This window comes from Antedon bifida, chromosome 7 (assembly GCF_963402885.1).
Source record: "Antedon bifida chromosome 7, ecAntBifi1.1, whole genome shotgun sequence".
NCBI lineage: Eukaryota > Metazoa > Echinodermata > Crinoidea > Comatulida > Antedonidae > Antedon > Antedon bifida.
In genome coordinates, this window is record NC_136232.1 from 3,223,143 (window position 1) to 3,243,055 (window position 19,913).

A 19,913-nucleotide genomic window follows, 5' to 3' on the forward strand; every position below is an offset into this window, starting at 1 on the left:
AGTAGACTATTGTCAAAACGCAACGATCTAAAGCAAGCATCATAAAGGCTGATTTATATACTTCATTTGAATAAATGGGACCTCGATAAAAGACAATGTGCGGTTAGGGGTTACAATGGTTAGAAGAATTCAAGGATTCTGAACTATTTAGACATTGAATACCGTTTTTCAATTGTAAACTTGTTAGTTTATATCGGAGTCTCAGATTAACTATACTTGATACAAATTAATTGTGTTTATTCTATTTCTGAAACGCTTCTGTTTTTGTAAGTACACTGTTTTTTTTCTTATATTTTACCTTTGATAACAGCGACGTTAGTCTAAAATGAAAGAATTAATAGCAAAATAGTTAGGACATTTCTTTTTAAATAAGCATAGCCAATGTGTGCTGCATTGTTTTTTAAACAACTATTACTATACCTAATCGTCATACGACCTTTCTTTATTCTCGTGAGTATCTTTTCAAGTTTAGCATTTAACGTTACAGCAAAGGGTGTTTTAAAGCGAAGTTCGCAAAAAACAACTGAATTATTATTTTTCTAAGGTACTTTTACAACACTCAGATGGCTCAGCAACAGTCAAAAGATTTTCTCAAGCAGTTTAAGTTAAATGCTGGTATCACAGAAGATGAGTTTATGAAGGTACGGTACTTGATATTTTCCAAACAAATTATAGTATTATAATTACCGGTATTAAATAAAAACTATTTGTTTAAATTATTGATAGATTTGGAGAAACTATGACGCTGACAAAAACGGATATATCGAACTAAAAGAACTAGAGGTAAGAAATTAGCAAAAAATTGATTACATAGTACATAATGCGAGTAATACTAATACAGAAGCAGTAGCACTGTAGGCCTACATTTGTCTATGTAGTGATGTATTTTATTTATTTCAGAAACTAACTGATGATTTGTTGAATTCTGGAAAAGGTGATCTGTCACGTGATAATATGGATTTGTACAAAAAACATATTGTAAGATTTTCTCTTATACCATGGAGAAATAATTTCTCTTATAGTACTAAATTAGGCTACTAATATCATTATCAACAATCATATTTATACATGGTAGGTCGTAATTTAAATTGATTTAGCTTAAAATTAGGCCTTACATTGTTATCATTCTCAAAACGCAAGCATAACATCAGAAATTATCCGTAGACATATATTAAACTATTTATGATTGACAGGACTGTCCAATCTTTTTATTTAGTTGAAAATTTGTGATGGTAACGACGATAAAAGACTGAATCTCAGGGAAATGCAGAGGTATGACAAACATATAATTATTATTTTTTTGACAAGTAAAGTTAAGTGGATAATTTATGATTTAAAAAATATATATGAGACGCTAAAGTTGACTTAAATGATACGTGTATTGTTGGAATAATGAACATACACAACAAGTTTAGCAAATTAGATCACATGTTTTACCGATAGAGTGTTTTTATATTCTATACGATTTGTATTCATATCATACGCATATCCTATTGCAATAAGTTACAGACCTTGACACAGCATTGTCTATATCCTTCATAGATTTGTATTGTTTTCAAATAACAATAAGAATGAGTAGAAATTATTTTCAATCTACAATAAAAGGTGAATTGTTTAGGGTTTAGTCATTACAGATTGATATAAACACATCCAACCTTTCTATTCATAAAAATACTGTATCTACAGATATATCTGTATTTTGTTAAGTATAAACAAATTCCAAGATAGCATTTTGTCACTGTGGATTATTTAAATGTAATTATTTTTTACGCACAGCGCCGACACACGTGGATATTCCAACAATTGTTAATATTAGTTTGTTTTACACTAGTCACATTCATTTGAATTATTATTTTGAGTATACTTTCCAGAAAGTGATAATAGACTAAAATTAGCTAGACAACCTATTTTTTTTTCTTTTCAGTTTGTTCATAATAAAAGATCCATCCCCTTCAAAGTAAGTAAGCATTGACATTATTAAATCAAATATAGGTTTATTTTTTCCAAACAAGTTCATGAAATGGAAAATAAAACTAAGCCATAAAAAGTAATTGCACTCTAAGTAGCACTTAGCGAGAAAGCTCCATTTAGTCAGATGTTTTGCCCTACTCTGACGTAATTTATACTTTATAATAAGTACACTGAGACTCCACAGTAGTTAAATACAATTACAAAGCTCCATTGAAACCAATATTTTTAGGGGCAAGTTGCATGGAATCTTACCACAACCAGAGTTTGACTTAAGTTTGGCCTATTCATTTTATTTATTTATTAATGTATCTATTGCCATGACACTAATCAACACAATTCATTTTAGCAATGCCGCTCTAAAACAAGTATTTCTTGGAAAATTCCGTTCAAAAACTGGTGTACACAGTGTAGACTTTATAAAGGTATTTATCAATCAAACGTAGATGATTTTTTTTGTGAAAATTTGTTTTTTTGAAATGTAGATTTACCTTGGTATTATCTAATTGGCTTTTTAATTTTAGACGCATACCTTCCTTTCTAGGCAAGTTATCTTCGGTACTTTGCTGCCCTAGTTCTATTCTTTTAATTATGCATTAGTTTTTCTCCATCCTTTCTCATTCTAACAATTATCCGTCATTTTAACTTGTAAATGTTATTATCCGGGATATATAACTGTACATTTTCTGTCCTTATAAAAGTTGTAAGTATATTAATTACTTAATAAACAATCATATTTTTCATTTATAATTACTATTAATTAGATATGGAAAAAGTATGACACTGATGGTAATGGTTACATTGAAAGTGGAGAACTGGATGTAAGTCAAATTTACAAAGACTATCCAGTAATAGTAATGCATGATATAAGGTAATAATGACATGATTGTTACCTGTCTGTGTGTAGACGTCACAACAATCAGCCAATCAGGAGCCTGTAAAAAAAAAAAGATTTTTAAATTTTGTAACAAAATTAGCAGTTAAGCATGATATTACAATATTTCAATGGCAATGGAAAATATTTATATAAACCGTATTTAAATTTTTTTTAAATAATAGAAAATATCCAGAATAAAAAATGATTTATCTGAATTTTTTGTTCTAGAAATTTCTTGGAGATTTGATGAAGGAAAATTATAAGACCGACGGTACTGGTTCACTGCAAGAGTATAAGAAAAACATTGTGAGTTACCATTAGAATAGATAACCTCTCTGTAAATGTTTGTGTTTTAGTGTTACCTAATAATATTGTCTTCTCTTACAGTTGCAGTTTTTCGATACCAATAGAGATGGCAAATTGGACATAAAGGAAATGTTTGAGTAAGAGTGTTGTGTTTTACCATAAACTTGACTACAGAGTAGTGTCACCGTATTAAAATAGTTAGCCCTCATCCTCCAAACGAGGCCTACATTGAATAGCAAACTCTTGTTCACTACAAATATTTTTCAAGACCAATGTTGCCACTAATTATGTACAAACCACCTGAAATTTTGTTTAAAAACAGGAGTACTAAGAAAAAAACACTTATGAGCGAATATTTCTATCCTTACAGATTTTTCCTATGTATGTAATTTACTTTTTATCTTTGCCTTAAAGATGTTTTATAATGATAATAATTATATGAATTGTTTACAGACTCTTGCCGATTGAAGAAAATTTCATTGCAAAATTTAAGGTAATTTTGAAGTAGTTGAATCTGGTTGACCACGTTTGATATAAAGTACCTCTTAATTTTCGCGATCTTACCTACGACAATTTAATGTCTAAATATACTAAGAATCGGTTATTATGATGATATATATGATTTTCTAATTATTCACAAATATTATGTTTATTTATTCAGGGAGCACCTATGACCATCAATAACTTCAACAGAATATTTGCGCACTATGATAAGGTAAATGAAACTATTTTCTGCATTATGTACAAAAATAAATTGTAATGCGCATGTGTAAAACCTTGTTCTATAACTCGTGCATTAAGGGTCTGTTCAGGTGTGAAAGACCCTTAAGTTTTAAATTATACTGTACAATGTAACGTTCTATTACTTTTGTTTGGTATAAAAAAGAAGTATTAGATTTATTTACAACTTCACTCTCCATTGGTGCATTGAGATGTTTTCATATAATAATATGACATGGTTTAAGAAATACTATAACTATGCTGGGAATACTGTTTCGATTGATTATTATAAATGTTTGGGTAAAGTTCATAAATTATAAACCAGTGGAAAGCCTGCGTGTCAAACAGTTTCGTTAGCTAACCAGCTAGACTGCTTAGTAGGTCTATTTACCTATACCTACTACTAGGCCTACAGCGAAACCAGATGAAATTGTTTTCATAATTATATAAATGCTTTAATTGTTTGTTTTTAAAGAACAATGATAACACTCTTGATGGCGATGAATTATTCAGTTTTATGAAAGACTTCATGGAAAACAGTGGTGGTGTAAGTACAAAAGATGTTTAACTATCAGTTATTTCTACTTCTCTAAAGTTGTTATTCTTTTAACAGTAATACGTCTTCCACCTTTTTGTTAAATTCTAACAAAATGTCCTAAATTATAGTAATGTCATACAGAGAGTGTATCATGTGTATACCTATTCTTAATTCAATATCAAGCTAAAAAAACATATTGTGCAACTTATAATTACCATCAGCATTTCCTTATCCTCGACAAAATTTATTTCCTTTATTTTCTCTGTCTGTCTCTCCCTCTTTACTGTATTTAAACTACATACACTTTTTAACTATAAAGATGCCTTACAATAATACATAGCGTCGCCTTCTTTTTCCCCGACGCGCCACGTCCTTGCGTTATCTCTAGTAAAAACCAAGCATAACAGTCTTTCTACGCATGTTAATATATGTTTCTGAACAGTTGTGTGTTGTAGTGGTATATCGGAAACGAAATGGCTAAAACCACGTTACAATTCTTGAAACAAAAAGACAATAAGACAATACAACTTATCCAACATCCAAAATAATGATACAAAACAATAGTGGGATAGATATATGAAATATTACTGTAATGTAAAGCAGGCTTTCATGAATAATGCTATTTTATTTTTAGCTTTAATAAACATATTATGTTTCCACTTCAGGACGTTAACGCCAAAGAAATCGAAAGTTACACAAAGCAAATGACGTTATTGTTGGACAAGAACAAAGACAACGTATTTCAGAAAAGCGAACTACGTGAACTGATGCTATAACTTTCAAGATATGTAAACGATGTTTTTGGCAAGATACCCTCAAACATGAAGAATAAAATGATCGCTAATTTTCCATTTATAGTCAGATTACATGTTACATTTCCATTGCAGGTGGAAAACTAATAATTCCAAATTTAAAAGAATGTAGGTTGAAAGTAAGATTCATAATTTTGTTTAAACTTTCATAAACACAGTTTGTTTTTTCAGTAGGTAAGTTTGCACATACTGTAGCTTTATTCTAAGGTGGTGGAATTGATTAAACAAGTAAACAATTTCGATTTACATATTTATATGTACGGACAGTAAACATACCTATAGATGATTACATAAGTAAAGAGTAACTCGCCTGAAAGCAGACGCATACGTATGACGTAGTGGTTTACTTGAACCAGCGGAGAGTGAAAATAAAATGAATTTTCACTCACTGTTTTGTTCTCAAATATAAACTTTTATTAAAGAAAAGTATACAAATATATTACCAATAACGATGCATTAATAAGTGTACGTACCCATTAAAGCTATATAAACTCACTCCTTTCACAGCTTCCTATACAGGAGAATGACGAAAATAATCAAAGAGAATATGCTTGCTTCACGTGCTAGCGATTGTTATTCAAACTAGCCCGCTCTTGATATGCATACCCACAAGTTTATAATCAGCCAATAAGTGGCTTTCATTTAGCATTTGTGTTTTAGCTAGACGATATAGTCTGAGAGCTTGTTTAAAACATTCAATGCAGTTTTCCGATATGTTGTGTTGGTTCTGACCGATGGTATATTCAGGTGTTGAGATAATCATGAGTTCGGCTTATGTTCGGAAAAACGACCGAGTGCACCCGATATGATCCGATTTGCGGAAATTCTATTCTAAAAAAATACAGTCGGCTTAAAGGTTTTCTTATTTCTTTTTACCAAAATAAAAATTAAATATATACTCTTTTTCGTGTTATTTAATTACGTTCTCGTTGGTATTAAAATAAATGGTATACGGTACTTTATTTATTTTTATGTATTTATTTAAAGTTATTGACTTTTATTTACATTTATAAATTTTAAATGATTACAGGTGAATTAAACTATTGTTAATTCCTGCTTATAAAAGATCAAGTATCTTAAGTCAATAAGTATTCTATAACAATTACACTGTCAATTCATTATTTTGACCTATATCATGTACATTATTTTTAGGGTATGTAAACAAATGGCGGGATTTCACTAAATAAACTCATTTTTACTCACAATATAAGATGTTTATATTCTTAATCATTTACGTACATAATTCTATCCTACCGTAATTATGTCACGAATCCAATCAAGAAAAGATGGAACTCTAGTGTAAAATCCATATTTTCCTGATTGTCCGCAACCTTCACCCCAACTGACTATCCCGAACAAATACCAACGGTCATCGTGCAAAATAGAAAAAGGCCCGCCACTATCTCCTTGGCAGGCGTCTTGCACTTTTCGCTTGTATCCAGCACAGAACATATTACCTGTCACTGTGTGTCTTGTGGAGGAAATACATCTTCTTTGGTCAACGACAGGGACATATACCTCATTCATAAACCGTGGTTTTGGGCCACCTTTCCTGAGACTCCCCCAACCGTTTACTCGACCAAGTTGGTTCCTTTTCAAGGCTCTCGCGGTTAGGTTTTTTGTCGGTAAGCATATTGGCCTAACGTAGTCTGTAAAGTTTGAAATTGGTTTCTCAAGCTTAATCATGGCAATATCAGCGTTGAAAGTGTCAGGACTGAAATCTTCGTGCGTAACAATCTTCGCAATTTTGAAAAACTCTTCTTCAGATTCTTTATATACAGAGTCGTGGTCAGCCACACGAATAAGAGTATTCCTCTTTTTCACTTGGAATTTAAGACTATTAATGCAGTGAGCTGCTGTTACTATCCATTCGGAGTTAACGATTAATCCTCCGCAGAAATGTGTCCTTTTGCGAGAGTGGAAGAGTCGTACTATCCACGGAGCAGAACCTCTCACGGATTCTCTTCCACCAACCACACGTCCACTGCCTGCACTGCGCTTTTTCTGATCAAGTAACGCCTCTGGTGATGTAACAATTCCACATTCTATATTATATTAAACAAAACATTTCTTTTATTTCATTTTTCGTTATCAGGGATAATTATAAATTTAAGGGTTGCCACGTAAACACACTATAATAAGATTAATATTTGGCCATTGTTTTTTGTCGCGTGTAACGCGACTCTACAGCTCACTATGTCGGTCGGTCGGTTGGTCAGTCAGTTGGTTGGTCGGTCGGTCGGTCGGTTGGTTTGTCGGTAAACACTAACTTGAGCACGCGACTGCAACCATGTATATGGCCTTGTTATACTGCATACGCATGCTGACATGTGTGGTTTTGTCTTTGCAGTAATACATTGTACAATACATAGCATAACAAAAATCACTGAACCAAATGGGGTATGTTAACCTATTCTGATACTACCTGCCATGACGCTGGTAAACATAAACAACAAATATATTATACATGAGAGGCTAATGCAGAAAATTATTATTTATAATCAAATAATGTGTTTTAGTTTAGTTAGTTAAAGACAGTGATTAGTCAAGTCAGTTACTTACCAACAATGTCTTTAATTTGAGATTGTACAGCGAGAAAGGCATACTCTACTTGGAGAACCACATTACCGTCTGCCATTACGACGCATGCGTATCTTCCTGCATCTTCAGCAGTAATTGTGGTAATGTTTAAACTTCCATCTGGCAAACTATACACATGTTCGTTACTGGTTATGACCTCACCATCCTTTTCCCACGTTATTGAATACGTATCTTCTGCCAGTCTACAGCTGAACACATGATTGTCACCAAAACTACGTGTTATATTACTGGGTTTTGTAGTTAATAGATCGCCAACCATTACCTCTGTGCACAAAATATAATATAGACCATTGTAAAGACAAGGAAATTGATATTACAGATTCAGTTCATAAAGCTTTTTCAAAAAAGCTCCAAGTTTTTATTGACCAAATCACGACACTGAAATCATCGCAATGAGGCTATTGTACGTGTGGGTGTGTAATCATGTTCTTGACGTTTGATCAAACGCTTAGCTACTGTGAACCAATTATAAATATCCAAACGTTATATTAAAAACGGTAACGTAAAAATGTATAAAACAAATCACTTTAGTTTAACCTACGTTCCTTTCGCTTTCTTCTTAAACTTACATTATTGTATCCTCACTAAATCAAGGAAAATCAAAAAACTTGTATTCGCCTACAAGGGAAATCATGCTCGTCGTACATAAAACAAAACTGCATCCCTTATGTAACATAACAAAGTTTAAAATTCAAAATAAAGAGGTATATATAATCGACCCTTCCTTGAAAACCGTGTTGAGCGACATGAGGAATCATTAAAATATGGCCATTTGCTCACTATCGTTAAAATGTATCATTGTGATTATAATATTACTGAAGTTGATTCACCTATAAACATTTGTTGTTGTATTAAATTATTGTTTTGTCCTGTAGCACGACATGTATACTTTGCTTGATGAATGAAAGACACAGAAGCTATGAACAAGATTCCTCCAGGCAGAGCAAGAATACCATCCGTTGCTTGTCCTAAAAAACATACAAAAGTTAAACCAAGGAAAGATAATAACAGGACACTCGAGCCAATATAGAAACTCGTATCAGTCTTTTGATCTTATTCCTGGCTGCGACAAATACCAACAGTACTGTACTATGGACATATTCACTGCGGCACATGGTGTTGTATATAAGTGGCGTGGAACTGATCGTGTCGCAGCCACAGATAAACGCTTTGATCTCCGGAGCTCAGCATCCTGTCGATATATTGCCTTAGTTAAACTAACAATAATATTATTAAAAATATCGAGAAAATGATTTGCATTAAAGAAGCTTCGTCGCAAATCGCTGATAAACACAAATGTTTTCTTTTTAATTTCCGGATTTAATCTATGACTTTTCAAGCATTTTTCTCAACTGAAAATGTTCTCTACTATTCTATTATTATTGTAGATTCAAAACAAACAAACTAATTGAAGTATTTAATTATGCAATATGTTGCCTGACAAATTTTAATTCAACCCCCATTCCTCCTGGCAACCCTGGTTTTTGAAAACACAAACAACATTTTTTTTTCTTTTGTGTGTTTCACTCACCTTTATTTCATTTCAAAATATAATCATTTTGATAAATAAACATTTTTTTTTATGTTTGTGTATTATCTTTTTAAATATATAAATATTTTCATTTATAAATATTAAGTTTCCCCTTACATCTTAAAAAACACAAACAACATACCTTCTTCTAATAGTTCGTCATTTCTCAACCAGACAACATCAGCGGATGCGTCGCTGACTGAACACGTCTCTGTAATTAGGTCTCCCAATTCAACAGATTTATTTTGAAGAGAGTTTACAAATGCAAGTTCTATCATCAAAGCATATACAAAATGTACAGTAAGAGTAGGATGAAATGTAAGACCATAGCAGGTCATTTTTGCTAGCTTCAATATTTCTAATTATCATTCAACAAATACAATTATATTCGATATTAATATGGCTAAAACATCATTAATAATTATTGTACTCTCACATGCACTAATGAAGAACTAACAGTTTTGCCCGAAAGCTCTGCACATTTTTCTGGCTGTTTTACTTTGTCGTTTTGATTTAGCTTTTTGCTTATTTTTTAAATTTTGAATCTCCATTGTGATCGAGCCACCGCAGCATTGTTATCTTTTCAGTAAGTTGCATTGGGATTTATATACATAGAAAACACTGTTTTTTTTATATATATTATTAGGCACACCGGTATGTAGGACATGCGAATCTCTATAGATATAAAACTGATTTTTTTATAATCTGATACTGGACATAATTATTATATTATCTGCAGATAATATAATAATTATGGAATGGATGGTTCTGTAAAAGAGAAAGCATACTAACCTTGACAAATAAGTTGACTTCCTGTCCAGGTACCATCCTGCTGGCAGATACGATGAAAACTTCCAGCAACTTGAAAATGGTCGTCTGCACACTGGAATATGCAAACTGAGTTAGATACTGGTTCTAAGCATAGAACCACTTCAACACCAGGAAGAATAGGCAATTCTGGACATCTCCTTTGAATTTCTAAAAACATATTTAAAGAAAAAACACTTAACGGCACAGTCTACAAAATCTTACACCACTAATCGGAAACACGTCCCACCCTTTACCCAAATTAGTACTGATCAATCTGTTATACCTGAGCAAGACAATGCTTGTCCAGACCACGTTCCATCTGCTTGACAAACTCTGGTTTCATCTCCACTAACTTTTTCACTTCCTGGCTTACAACGGAAAGAGCAAATGGATCGGAAAAGAGACGGTTTAGGGCATCGCTCGCTGTTCGCAAAATTCGGAACAACCAATGCAGGACAAGCAATAGCTAAATACAAATAAACAGGTAAACATTAATGTACACATTTTATATTCATGCAATCAATCGGTATTAATAGTCACACTGTTGGGTCTCGACCGCATTGTTTCTACTCTTTTATTTAGCGAAGTTGATGAGTCGCTCTTCGGTGTATGTCAAGTTGATGTCAACGCTTATGACTAGATACTAATTTTACGACCCTACCTTGACACAATAAATCGTTTCCTGACCAAGTGCCGTCATCTTGGCATTCACGTCTGACGTCACCAAACGTGATCATGTGACCCTCAGAGCATTGAAAGTTACATACTTCTCCGGGTTTTCTTAAATTTGTGCAGTCTCCGCCAGCATTGGCTGGTGTTCGTAAGTGTGGACAAAGTGTTTCTAAGTGAAGATACAATCATACCATCGAATGGAATAAACAACATGAAAAATGAGTTCGTTTGTATAAATGTACGAGTAATGATAAATGCCTTTTATCACACATACACACATACTAACACGTATCCCATTTGAATAATCAATTCTGTATCACGTGTACGTTATGTATTGTATTTTGTAATTTGCTTATGCGGCCCTCTATGGCAAAATATTAAATAAATGTTGCACAAAACAGTCAGTTTCAACGAATAAACATTCATCTGCATACTATTCGCCGGCAAGCTCTTTTGTTTTGTCACGCGATAGGTCGGTAAATAATCCAACAAAAAAGTCTTCTAAAATTCGGTACTTACCGATACAAACTAGCTCTACAAAACCATCCCATTCCCCAGACTGCAAACAAGTGACATTGTTTGTCGATATCGTCTGATAACCAGAATTGCATACTATCGAACACGTTGAATTGGCTCTTCTGTCACAACCAGTTGTCTTTCCATTTGGTATATCAAGAGGACATCCTTAAATAAAGAAATAAAATGATTATACTAGAAATTGCAAAGATAATGATAATGTAGCTTATTTTTGTATTACAATACTATATAATTACATCACTACAAATACATACGATCATCTATATTAGTTTTGGCAAAAGCTGAAAGATTCATAGCGCACTCATTAATGAATGCGATAATAAAAGTGTTAATAACGCACAATCTTACCAATAGTACTAGGCCTACACAAAATACCATCGTCAGCCAAGACATTTCCTAGTGGACATGCGCATGTTCGTCCGTTAGGCGTTGCCAGGCAAAGCTTACTACATCCACCATTGTTCTGAGTACAAGACGTTTCACCTATAATTGTAATATAAAACGTTAACAATTGTAACGTTATAATTGTAATATAAAATGTTAACAAAAACATCTGTACCCAAAAAGGTTATGAAGTTATGAGATAAATCGAAATATCAGATGAAGAAGACAGACAAAACATAAAACAATTACACTTTATATATTATAGATATAATTATCTCACGTTTATCGCTTATTACATCTATGTGTCTATTTTTGTTTATTTTATTGATATCTATTTTGTACATATGACCAAAAGGAAGTTCAGTCTGATTATGACACCGTATCTAATTATTGCAAATAAGTAAATAACTTTCCAGTTTGTAAATCACGTGACTTATACAGCACCAGACCACTGAGCTTTCCAAAAACGTCCTCGCCAACAGAAACTGGTTCATCGTTTTCGACCTTGTTCATGCGCATAAGTGTTTTCTTATTCCAGTCTGTAAAATAAATGTAAGTACCATCGACAGCAATGCCAAACGTGTGAGAAAGAAAGTCAAGCTGCTTCATTACGGTGCGATGAGAACCGTCGTACTTCACTCGTTCGATCTTGTTTACTTGTGCGTCGCACCAATACAGGAATTGACCTGTAACATAAAACATTTGAGTTAAGGTAGGTTTGACTAACTCCAAAACCAGTCTATAACCAAACCAGCATAAGAATATATATTCACTTAAAAGTCATTGCGTAAAATCGGCTGGGTACGTGCTGCAAAACATTTAATTTACACCTCTCTTTTCCACGTATATCCAATTCTTTTCATGAAGTTAGTTCAAAATGAATTCTTAACTCCCCAAAAAATATCTGAATTTGTACGTTTGATCGTTAATACTTTCCACTCAGTATGGACATTACCTACTACTACATTGAATCAAGATGAAAATGTTTTCAAACTTACTTTCAGTCTCCAGTGCAAGACCATTAGGCCAACCGATATCTGTATCGACCAGAATACGTCGATTAGTTCCATCCATCCAAGAGCTTTCAATGTTCGTGTTACTAGATCCCCAGTCTGTCCAGAATAACAAGCTGTGAATGTATGAAAGGCGTCTTAATAACAATATAATAACATAATAGACCTAGTACATCACAGACCACAATAAATTTCCATCGACAATGCATGTGAAATCGTCAACATCAGTATTATGATGATTATACAAAAAAAATTGATGTTCCTACATGTGGAATATGGGCAACTATGTGTGAACTACTTTAAAAGATAATTTCGAGAGTTTATCGATGGTAATCCAAACTAGAGAATTTGAGAAAATGATATATAAGTAACAGTAACATAAACTTAATTGATTATTTAACAATTATAGTACTAACATACACGACTATATTTAGACTAGTTGGTAGTTTCAATAATTAGCTTCATTATCATTACCCTCTTATTGGATCAACTGCAATCGCTCTTGGTTTCTCTATGTTTGAATTTATCAGCACGGTCTTGTTACTACCATCTAATCCAGAGACATTGATGGTGCCATTGATGCCATCTGGCCAAAACAGCAATCGGTGAATATGGTCAACTGCAAGCCCATCACAAGCTAATAAAAGAAAGCAATATTCATTTATTCAAATGTTATGCTAACATAATGAAGTTTAGAATATCACAGATATTTTATATAAGTCCAGGCCTACGATTTTAAATATTAAATTATTAGATTAGATAGGCCTATAAAAAAAAATCACTTTCTGACGTTCCCCTAAACCGCCATCAGTACTACAAAAATCATAACAGATGCTTCCAGGGATTTGTTTTCATTTAGAGTACTCTGTTTATTTGTACAAACCATAAACGTTACGATGAACGATTTCGAGCTCCCTGCCATCGAGTAATGATCTCATAATCATACGCGCATTGACGTCACTCACGTACACGTAGCGATGAACTGGATCAAAGGCAATTGCAATTGGGTTTTCAAAAGGACCCATGTACAGTGCTGTGTGGGCATGGTTCGTTGTACTTTGTGTATGCACGTCAATTTGATATGCTGTTTTACGCCCCGTGTCTGCTACAAGTAAGAAGTTGTCTTCCACAATATCTATTAAGCGAAGTACAATATGAATTGTTATACATAATGCACAGCAACAACGAGAAAGAAGGTTTAAATATGTGTTTACGTTACCTTATTGGCCATAACACTTTTTAAAACAAAAATAGAGTTTAAATTTTAGGCCAAGTCAGTTAGGCCTACTTACTATTAGTGCAATTTCCATTTTCTACTGCAGTGAAACCGGTAGAACACAAGCACGTACTGCTATTACTCAGTCCTGCTGGGAGACAGATTTGCTCACAGCCACCATTTTCGATCATACATGGACCTATGATTACAAATAATAAAAAGACTAAGTAACTACTGACCATCTATACTTTTAATAATAGCTATATAAATAATATGTTCTTTAGTTAAACTGCAACGTTGTATCTATTCAAACTTGGAGTGTGTGGAGACAAGGTCACATTAGAACTGCGTATGATTGGAATGCTGGCTGATTTCCCGCCAAATGTTCAGATAACATTACTTACTGGTTCCATTCGGTTGTCGTGAGAAATCCAGCGTGGAGATTCCATATGCTCTTCCAGAAGTTGGAATAGAACGTAAGAACTCTCCAGTTTCTCGATTCAATACATGAAGACCATTATTGGGTGGCAATTCAGTCCATATCAGAAAATCCTTTTGAAGTAACATATTTTGAATCAATATTTTTTATATAAGTAAGATGAAATAAATAAATATAAAAATAGTGTTACTTTTTGCTACTGATAATGTCTATATTTATAGGACCGTGTGCACTTGAAATCGGAATGTTGTTGTGTTGTGCCATGCATATCCACTAAGGCAATGTGCATGCTACCAGAATATAATGTTTGTTAATGTACAAAAGCAGTCATCATACAGTACTAATACATGATTTATTAAATCTTGCGAAATGTAAAAGGCAATTATTGTTTTTGAAAGAATGATCGAAATTAGTGAAACATTGTCGATCGTATGTCATAGGTTGAATTTAATTAGTTAATAGTATTAGGACTTTATAAAGTTGTAAGCAATACCTGGAAAATATCCATGTCAGAAAATACAGAGCCCGCTTTAACGTATAAAACCTGTCTTGACTTTCCATCATAATCAACAGATTGAATAGCACCAGACGATTTATCAGCAAAATATAATCTTAAAAAAATAGAAGTTTGAAAAATGTGTAAAAAAAAGACCACGGTTATGAAATTCAATAAAAAAAAAAGAGAAGTGGATTTCCAGAAAGTACAAAGGTGGTGGCCAAAACGGGGTAGTCGAAGTACTGTGAACGGTAGTGACTCTCAAAAGTAGTATGGAAACAGAAATGAATACTGAGGTGGAAGTTATGATAACACGGAAGTGCTAAGAATACTACAGTATGCCAACGGAAGTTAAAGTAAAAAGTCTAACAATGTTTGCAATTTAACTCCTCCATTAGAAATGATTTTTACTTCACTAGTTTACCTATTTGATTTGAAGTCAATGGTCATTCCATTTGCTATACCCAGCTGTGTGTCCACGATTATCTTTCTGTTACTCCCATCAAGTCCAGCACGTTCTATATGTTTAGACAATCCGACCTCTACCCAGAAGATGTATCTACCAAAGACACGACACACGTTTTATTAAATATAAGCAAACTTTGAATCAAAGATGGTATAGACATGCATAATATTTAAAAAAAAAACATAAGTTCAAGATACTTAGCATTCAGAGTTCCGCATGGCGGTTCATCATGTTATAATAACCACGCATGCGCATTACATTTCTGAATGAATAATAAAGAATCCAACTCCAATTCCAACGAGTGCAAATAAACCGATTTAAGGAATTCCAGTACGAAAAATGCATCACATGAGAACAAACTGCCACCGGGACAATTCTGCCACAATTCTGTTGGGAGCTAGTTATGCTTCAATAGGCATATATTTAAATGAACAAGTACTTTTTGCGATGATTACCTTTGAATTGGATCGACTTCAATACTTGTTGGTTGCACAATATCTGTATCTAACAGAACATGGCGGTACTGTCCATTATACGACGACGTCATGACATGGTTATTACCGGAATCAGTCCAATATAATGTCTGAGAAAGGTAGTCAACAGCAATTCCTAAGAACATAAACTATTCTTGTAAAAACGTCTTCAAACGAAGCAGTAACTTAATTATTATAACTCAGATTATCGTACCAACAGTTTACGTAAAGTAAACAAAGCATGCAAACATCGACACTTCGACACATTGTTACCTTACATCATTGTAAGTGACATAGTCGTATGGTATTACTAAATCTGTGGACATTTGACAATTTCAGTTTCTGAAAAATGTTTCCATACAAATAACTTAACTTGAGATAATACTGGTATAAATAGAGATATGTAGCATTAGCTAGCATTATTATGGCCGACATACCTTTCACTGTTCCTAGATTTGCGGAAATCAGCCTTCGTCTACCTTGTATCTTTAAATCTAAACTGAATATGGATTTAGCAGCGTCATCCGAAAAGAACAAAATGCGTCGCCTGACGTCTGCCTCTATTGCAACGACCAAACGTTGATTGTTCAGTAATCCGACAAGAGGATCGTTTGGAGAGAGTGTGTGTGGAAAGTTTGATGTCAGCTTACAAACAGAGGTTTGATTTGAGAAAAGTATAACTGGTGTGGCAACGAAGTTATCTGGAAAAAAGGGTAACTTACATTAATTAATTTAATCTCAGATTGATCCAGGGGGCATTGTGATGACATAAAAATAATCATAACTACAACCAAGTATAGCTTTACATCAGGATTACATGGTTGCGTATTACTTGCCAATTATTTCGTAGAATTACGCCAGAATAGGGAAAACCATCTGTGCAATAATTAACATTATTTTAGACATGTCTTTGACATTTTAGATATTGATTTTTTAATAGGTTAGGTTAGGTATTGAAATGTGTCATTCGTGTGTTGTGGATAAGTATATTACCGTCGCTTGACATGAAACAGCTCCGCAGTTTATTGTTTCTAGACATGACACCGTACTAGAATCGGATGTTACGTAACGGAATAGGAATAGAGATGCCACTGATTTGTATGAAAATATGACACATCAAAATACAATGAATGTTTCTTTCACAGAAATGTTTAACACATTTACATTTTATAGAATCCAAAAACCTTTATATTTCTATTTCAACTTTTGTATAAACTAGTACGTACCTCGTTGACATGTTTTTCCATCAGGCAAAATATTAAATGATTCTCTACAGAGACATCTATATTCACCATTACCAGCACTGGTACAAACTTGCGAACAAGGATTGCTCAAACAAGGGGCTAAAATATTAAAATGTTGACGTTAATATAAAACAACACAGCTTATCATTTACATCTTAATATATGCTTACTTGGATAATAAAGATATGAGAACAAAAGTGGACATTTTTAAAATGTGCTTGTTTTGTAAAAATTGCAAACTAAGTCGATCTCTCTCCTAATATTTCTTTGTTCTCTAACTCATCTCACATTATAATCTAACTATTTCAAAATTTAAGTTGCCTTTGAAATTATACTGCAATATTGAATAGCTTAGCAACGTAAACATTGAGAATTAACTGTGTGTAAGCGTGGACAAATTAGCGCCTCCAATCGGTGTGTCGTGATTTTATACCCATTTCATTTGTTTTGTCACTAGATTAGTAACATGTAATTAGTAAACGAAAATACCAATGTTAGGCTTCTTACATTGTTGATTAACTTGACTATCGTCTCCATATATTGTAACATCATATGGACGGGATTGTAGATTTAAGCTAAAGTAGACCTGTCCGGAAGCTTTATGTATACACCATAGTTTAAGATTCCAATCAGTTATGTAAACGTAATCCTGAAAAACATCATTTACATTATTAAAGACAATTATAATATATTCAATGAGTAACAAACACATTCAAATCTCTGGGTTATTTATTTACTACAAATTACTTTACTGTATATTATATACCAAGTCCACTTCCCATTACCTTATGTACTTTCAATTTAAAGAACTCTGAAGTTGATCTGGGTTTTCTAAAAAGGATGCGTCGATTGGCTCCGTTAAGATCACATGACTCAACTTTAGAAAACTCTTCATCAACGTCTGTCCAGTAAAGTCTAAAACATACATAAACAAACTACATAATTTGATATTAGCTACATTTATGCGTCACGTCAGCGTTTATCATCGTTAGACTTAGAATATTTGTTTATTATGACATTTCTTTAAGTGTATAGGCTACAGTCACTGTAAAAGATGTAATCACAATTGTGGGACATTTCAAACTGACCACTTTAAAAGGCAAATCAACATTATTGTCAGTATCGTGACCAGAAAACAGACCTTCCTGCTTCCCATGAATCCCTCACCTCACTACTTAAATTATTGTGGCATGCATCCATAACTAAAAGCATAAGTTCAGGCCTACCTGTCGTCCGAATAGTCAACAGACAGTCCATTCGGTGAAGTTATATCAGTGGTGATCAACTCTGTTCTATTGGTTCCATCAAGATTTGATTTTTCTATTTTTGGCACTTTTCCACAGTCACTCCAGAAGAGAAGTCTATGAAAGAGACAAGTCATTACTTACGATATCTGACCACAACAGTGTTTTGCGAATTAGCGGAACACAAACAATTTTTGTGATACTGCACAGTGACGAAAAATGGCTCTCTGATCTGAGATTTTAGAATTGTTTGTAATTATTAGTCAATTACTGTATATTTTAAAAATTCAGGTTATTCAAAACAATCTAAAAATTAGAAGGATTATTACATTAAACCTTTGATGAAGACCAATACACTATTAAAAATTTAACTTGTAATGTTTGTATTTTTCTTAATGTATTTACCTTTTCTTGATTATCAGTCTATAGGATACAATTTAAAAAATAAAAATGTTCACTGAAATATCATGTGGTTTCTACTACTTTCAAATAAAGTCCAAATTACTACATAAGAAAAACAATGATCACTTTGATAACGATTGCTTTGTTTCTAGAAAAGAAATATGCAACATTACCCCTTAGTTGGATGAACTGCTATTCCACGCGGTTTGTCTAATCCATCTCTCACTAACATAATATAACGTTGCTTGTCTCTATGATTCATAAGGAAAATCCAGTTGTATGATTGGTCAATATAATATATATTTTTGGCCAACCAGTCGACTGCAATTCCTTCGACACTTTTAGAGGTTCCACCGAATACTCTACTAGCACTGTTACTCCCTGTATCAATTGTCCCTTTAAATATAGACGTACGCAAACTAGCGCTAAAAAATATCACCTGATCAAGATGATCAGTATCTAGTGCAACAAACTTCCCCGGTGCAACATTGTATTTAAAAGACGTCTGGATTTTTCCAGTAGATATTAGGCTCGGTGCATATGTCGTAGGGTCTGCAGGCAGAGTTTGGATTTTAGCAGTAGGTAGCGATGGGTTACCTGTGTCCACTTCCTCTGTCCATAGCAGCAGATCATCTCCTGATGACGTAGTTACCAAAATAATCAACCTTAATTAGTAAAACAAAAATTGATTCATTAACTTCAGTTTGACTGTAAGATTCCATTTACGGTGTAGCCAGTTAATATGTTAGTTTGGAAGTGCGCGAATAAAACAGGTATTTTGAAGCAAAATTATGAATTTTGAAAATCTGTTTTTACGAAACCCTACATGATAATTACTTACATAAACCATTGCATTGAGTCCATTCTGTATTTTTAAACTAAACTGCTACCATAAATATGACTTGTTGTAACAGAGTATTGAAAAAAACAATGAAAGAAACTATTGAAACGTCAAATGAATTCCTGTTGTGAAAGTTTACAGTCAATCCATTTCAAAAGTATTCAAAGTGTCAGTTTCCTGAATTAGCAGACGGAAAATGCATATTATTATACGACCATTACTCCGGATAGATAATTTCCTGTTCACATGAGAAGAAAGCTGTAGTACAGTAAAGGGGAAACCCCTAAAAATATTGTAGGGTATTTCGAAACAGCACAACTTTT

At 33.3% G+C, this 19,913-nt stretch overlaps 2 protein-coding genes across 3 annotated transcripts; one reads left to right on the top strand and one right to left on the bottom strand.

The window, feature by feature from the left end:
* The first annotated feature begins 250 nt into the window (after positions 1 to 250).
* LOC144848671 (calretinin-like) lies at positions 251 to 6,183 on the top strand. Its single transcript, XM_078705507.1, has 14 exons — positions 251 to 266; positions 545 to 641; positions 727 to 783; positions 901 to 978; positions 1,217 to 1,272; positions 1,925 to 1,957; positions 2,318 to 2,393; positions 2,733 to 2,789; positions 3,074 to 3,151; positions 3,233 to 3,288; positions 3,605 to 3,644; positions 3,813 to 3,866; positions 4,347 to 4,418; positions 5,075 to 6,183. Exons 2-14 carry the CDS (start codon positions 564 to 566, stop codon positions 5,183 to 5,185), a joined length of 846 nt encoding a protein of 281 aa, XP_078561633.1. The 5' UTR covers positions 251 to 266; positions 545 to 563; the 3' UTR covers positions 5,186 to 6,183.
* LOC144848670 (uncharacterized) lies at positions 5,937 to 19,690 on the bottom strand. Of its 2 annotated transcripts, XM_078705506.1 has the most exons (26): positions 19,591 to 19,690; positions 18,923 to 19,414; positions 18,330 to 18,464; positions 17,889 to 18,018; positions 17,611 to 17,752; positions 17,086 to 17,202; positions 16,297 to 16,560; positions 15,842 to 15,995; positions 15,345 to 15,479; positions 14,918 to 15,035; positions 14,390 to 14,537; positions 14,062 to 14,184; positions 13,653 to 13,904; positions 13,244 to 13,406; positions 12,755 to 12,885; positions 12,169 to 12,442; positions 11,721 to 11,854; positions 11,355 to 11,519; positions 10,825 to 11,004; positions 10,447 to 10,629; positions 10,146 to 10,331; positions 9,496 to 9,624; positions 8,653 to 8,790; positions 7,784 to 8,086; positions 6,461 to 7,266; positions 5,937 to 6,047 (listed from the first exon to the last, which is right to left on the bottom strand). In XM_078705506.1, the coding sequence occupies exons 1-25, from the start codon at positions 19,611 to 19,613 to the stop codon at positions 6,467 to 6,469; spliced, it is 5,019 nt and encodes a 1,672-aa protein (XP_078561632.1). In that variant the 5' UTR covers positions 19,614 to 19,690; the 3' UTR covers positions 5,937 to 6,047; positions 6,461 to 6,466. The 2 variants fall into 2 exon arrangements, with proteins under 2 accessions (XP_078561632.1, XP_078561631.1); XM_078705505.1 differs by lacking the exon at positions 5,937 to 6,047 and having other exon boundaries at positions 6,248 to 7,266.
* Between the last annotated feature and the right edge of the window lie 223 nt (positions 19,691 to 19,913).

Excerpts from the sequence above, each read along its gene's own strand:
- LOC144848670 (XM_078705506.1), bottom strand. The coding sequence starts at position 19,613 with ATGGACTCAATGCAATGGTTTAT. Across the intron at positions 8,791-9,495 it reads TGACGAACTATTAGAAGAAG|GACAAGCAACGGATGGTATT; the intron begins GTATGTTGTTTG and ends TATGTTTTTTAG. Across the intron at positions 7,267-7,783 it reads TCAAATTAAAGACATTGTTG|AATGTGGAATTGTTACATCA; the intron begins GTAAGTAACTGA and ends AATATAATATAG.
- LOC144848671 (XM_078705507.1), top strand. The coding sequence starts at position 564 with ATGGCTCAGCAACAGTCAAAAGATTTTCTCAAGCAGTTTAAGTTAAAT. Across the intron at positions 642-726 it reads CAGAAGATGAGTTTATGAAG|ATTTGGAGAAACTATGACGC; the intron begins GTACGGTACTTG and ends AATTATTGATAG. Across the intron at positions 3,152-3,232 it reads AAGAGTATAAGAAAAACATT|TTGCAGTTTTTCGATACCAA; the intron begins GTGAGTTACCAT and ends CTTCTCTTACAG.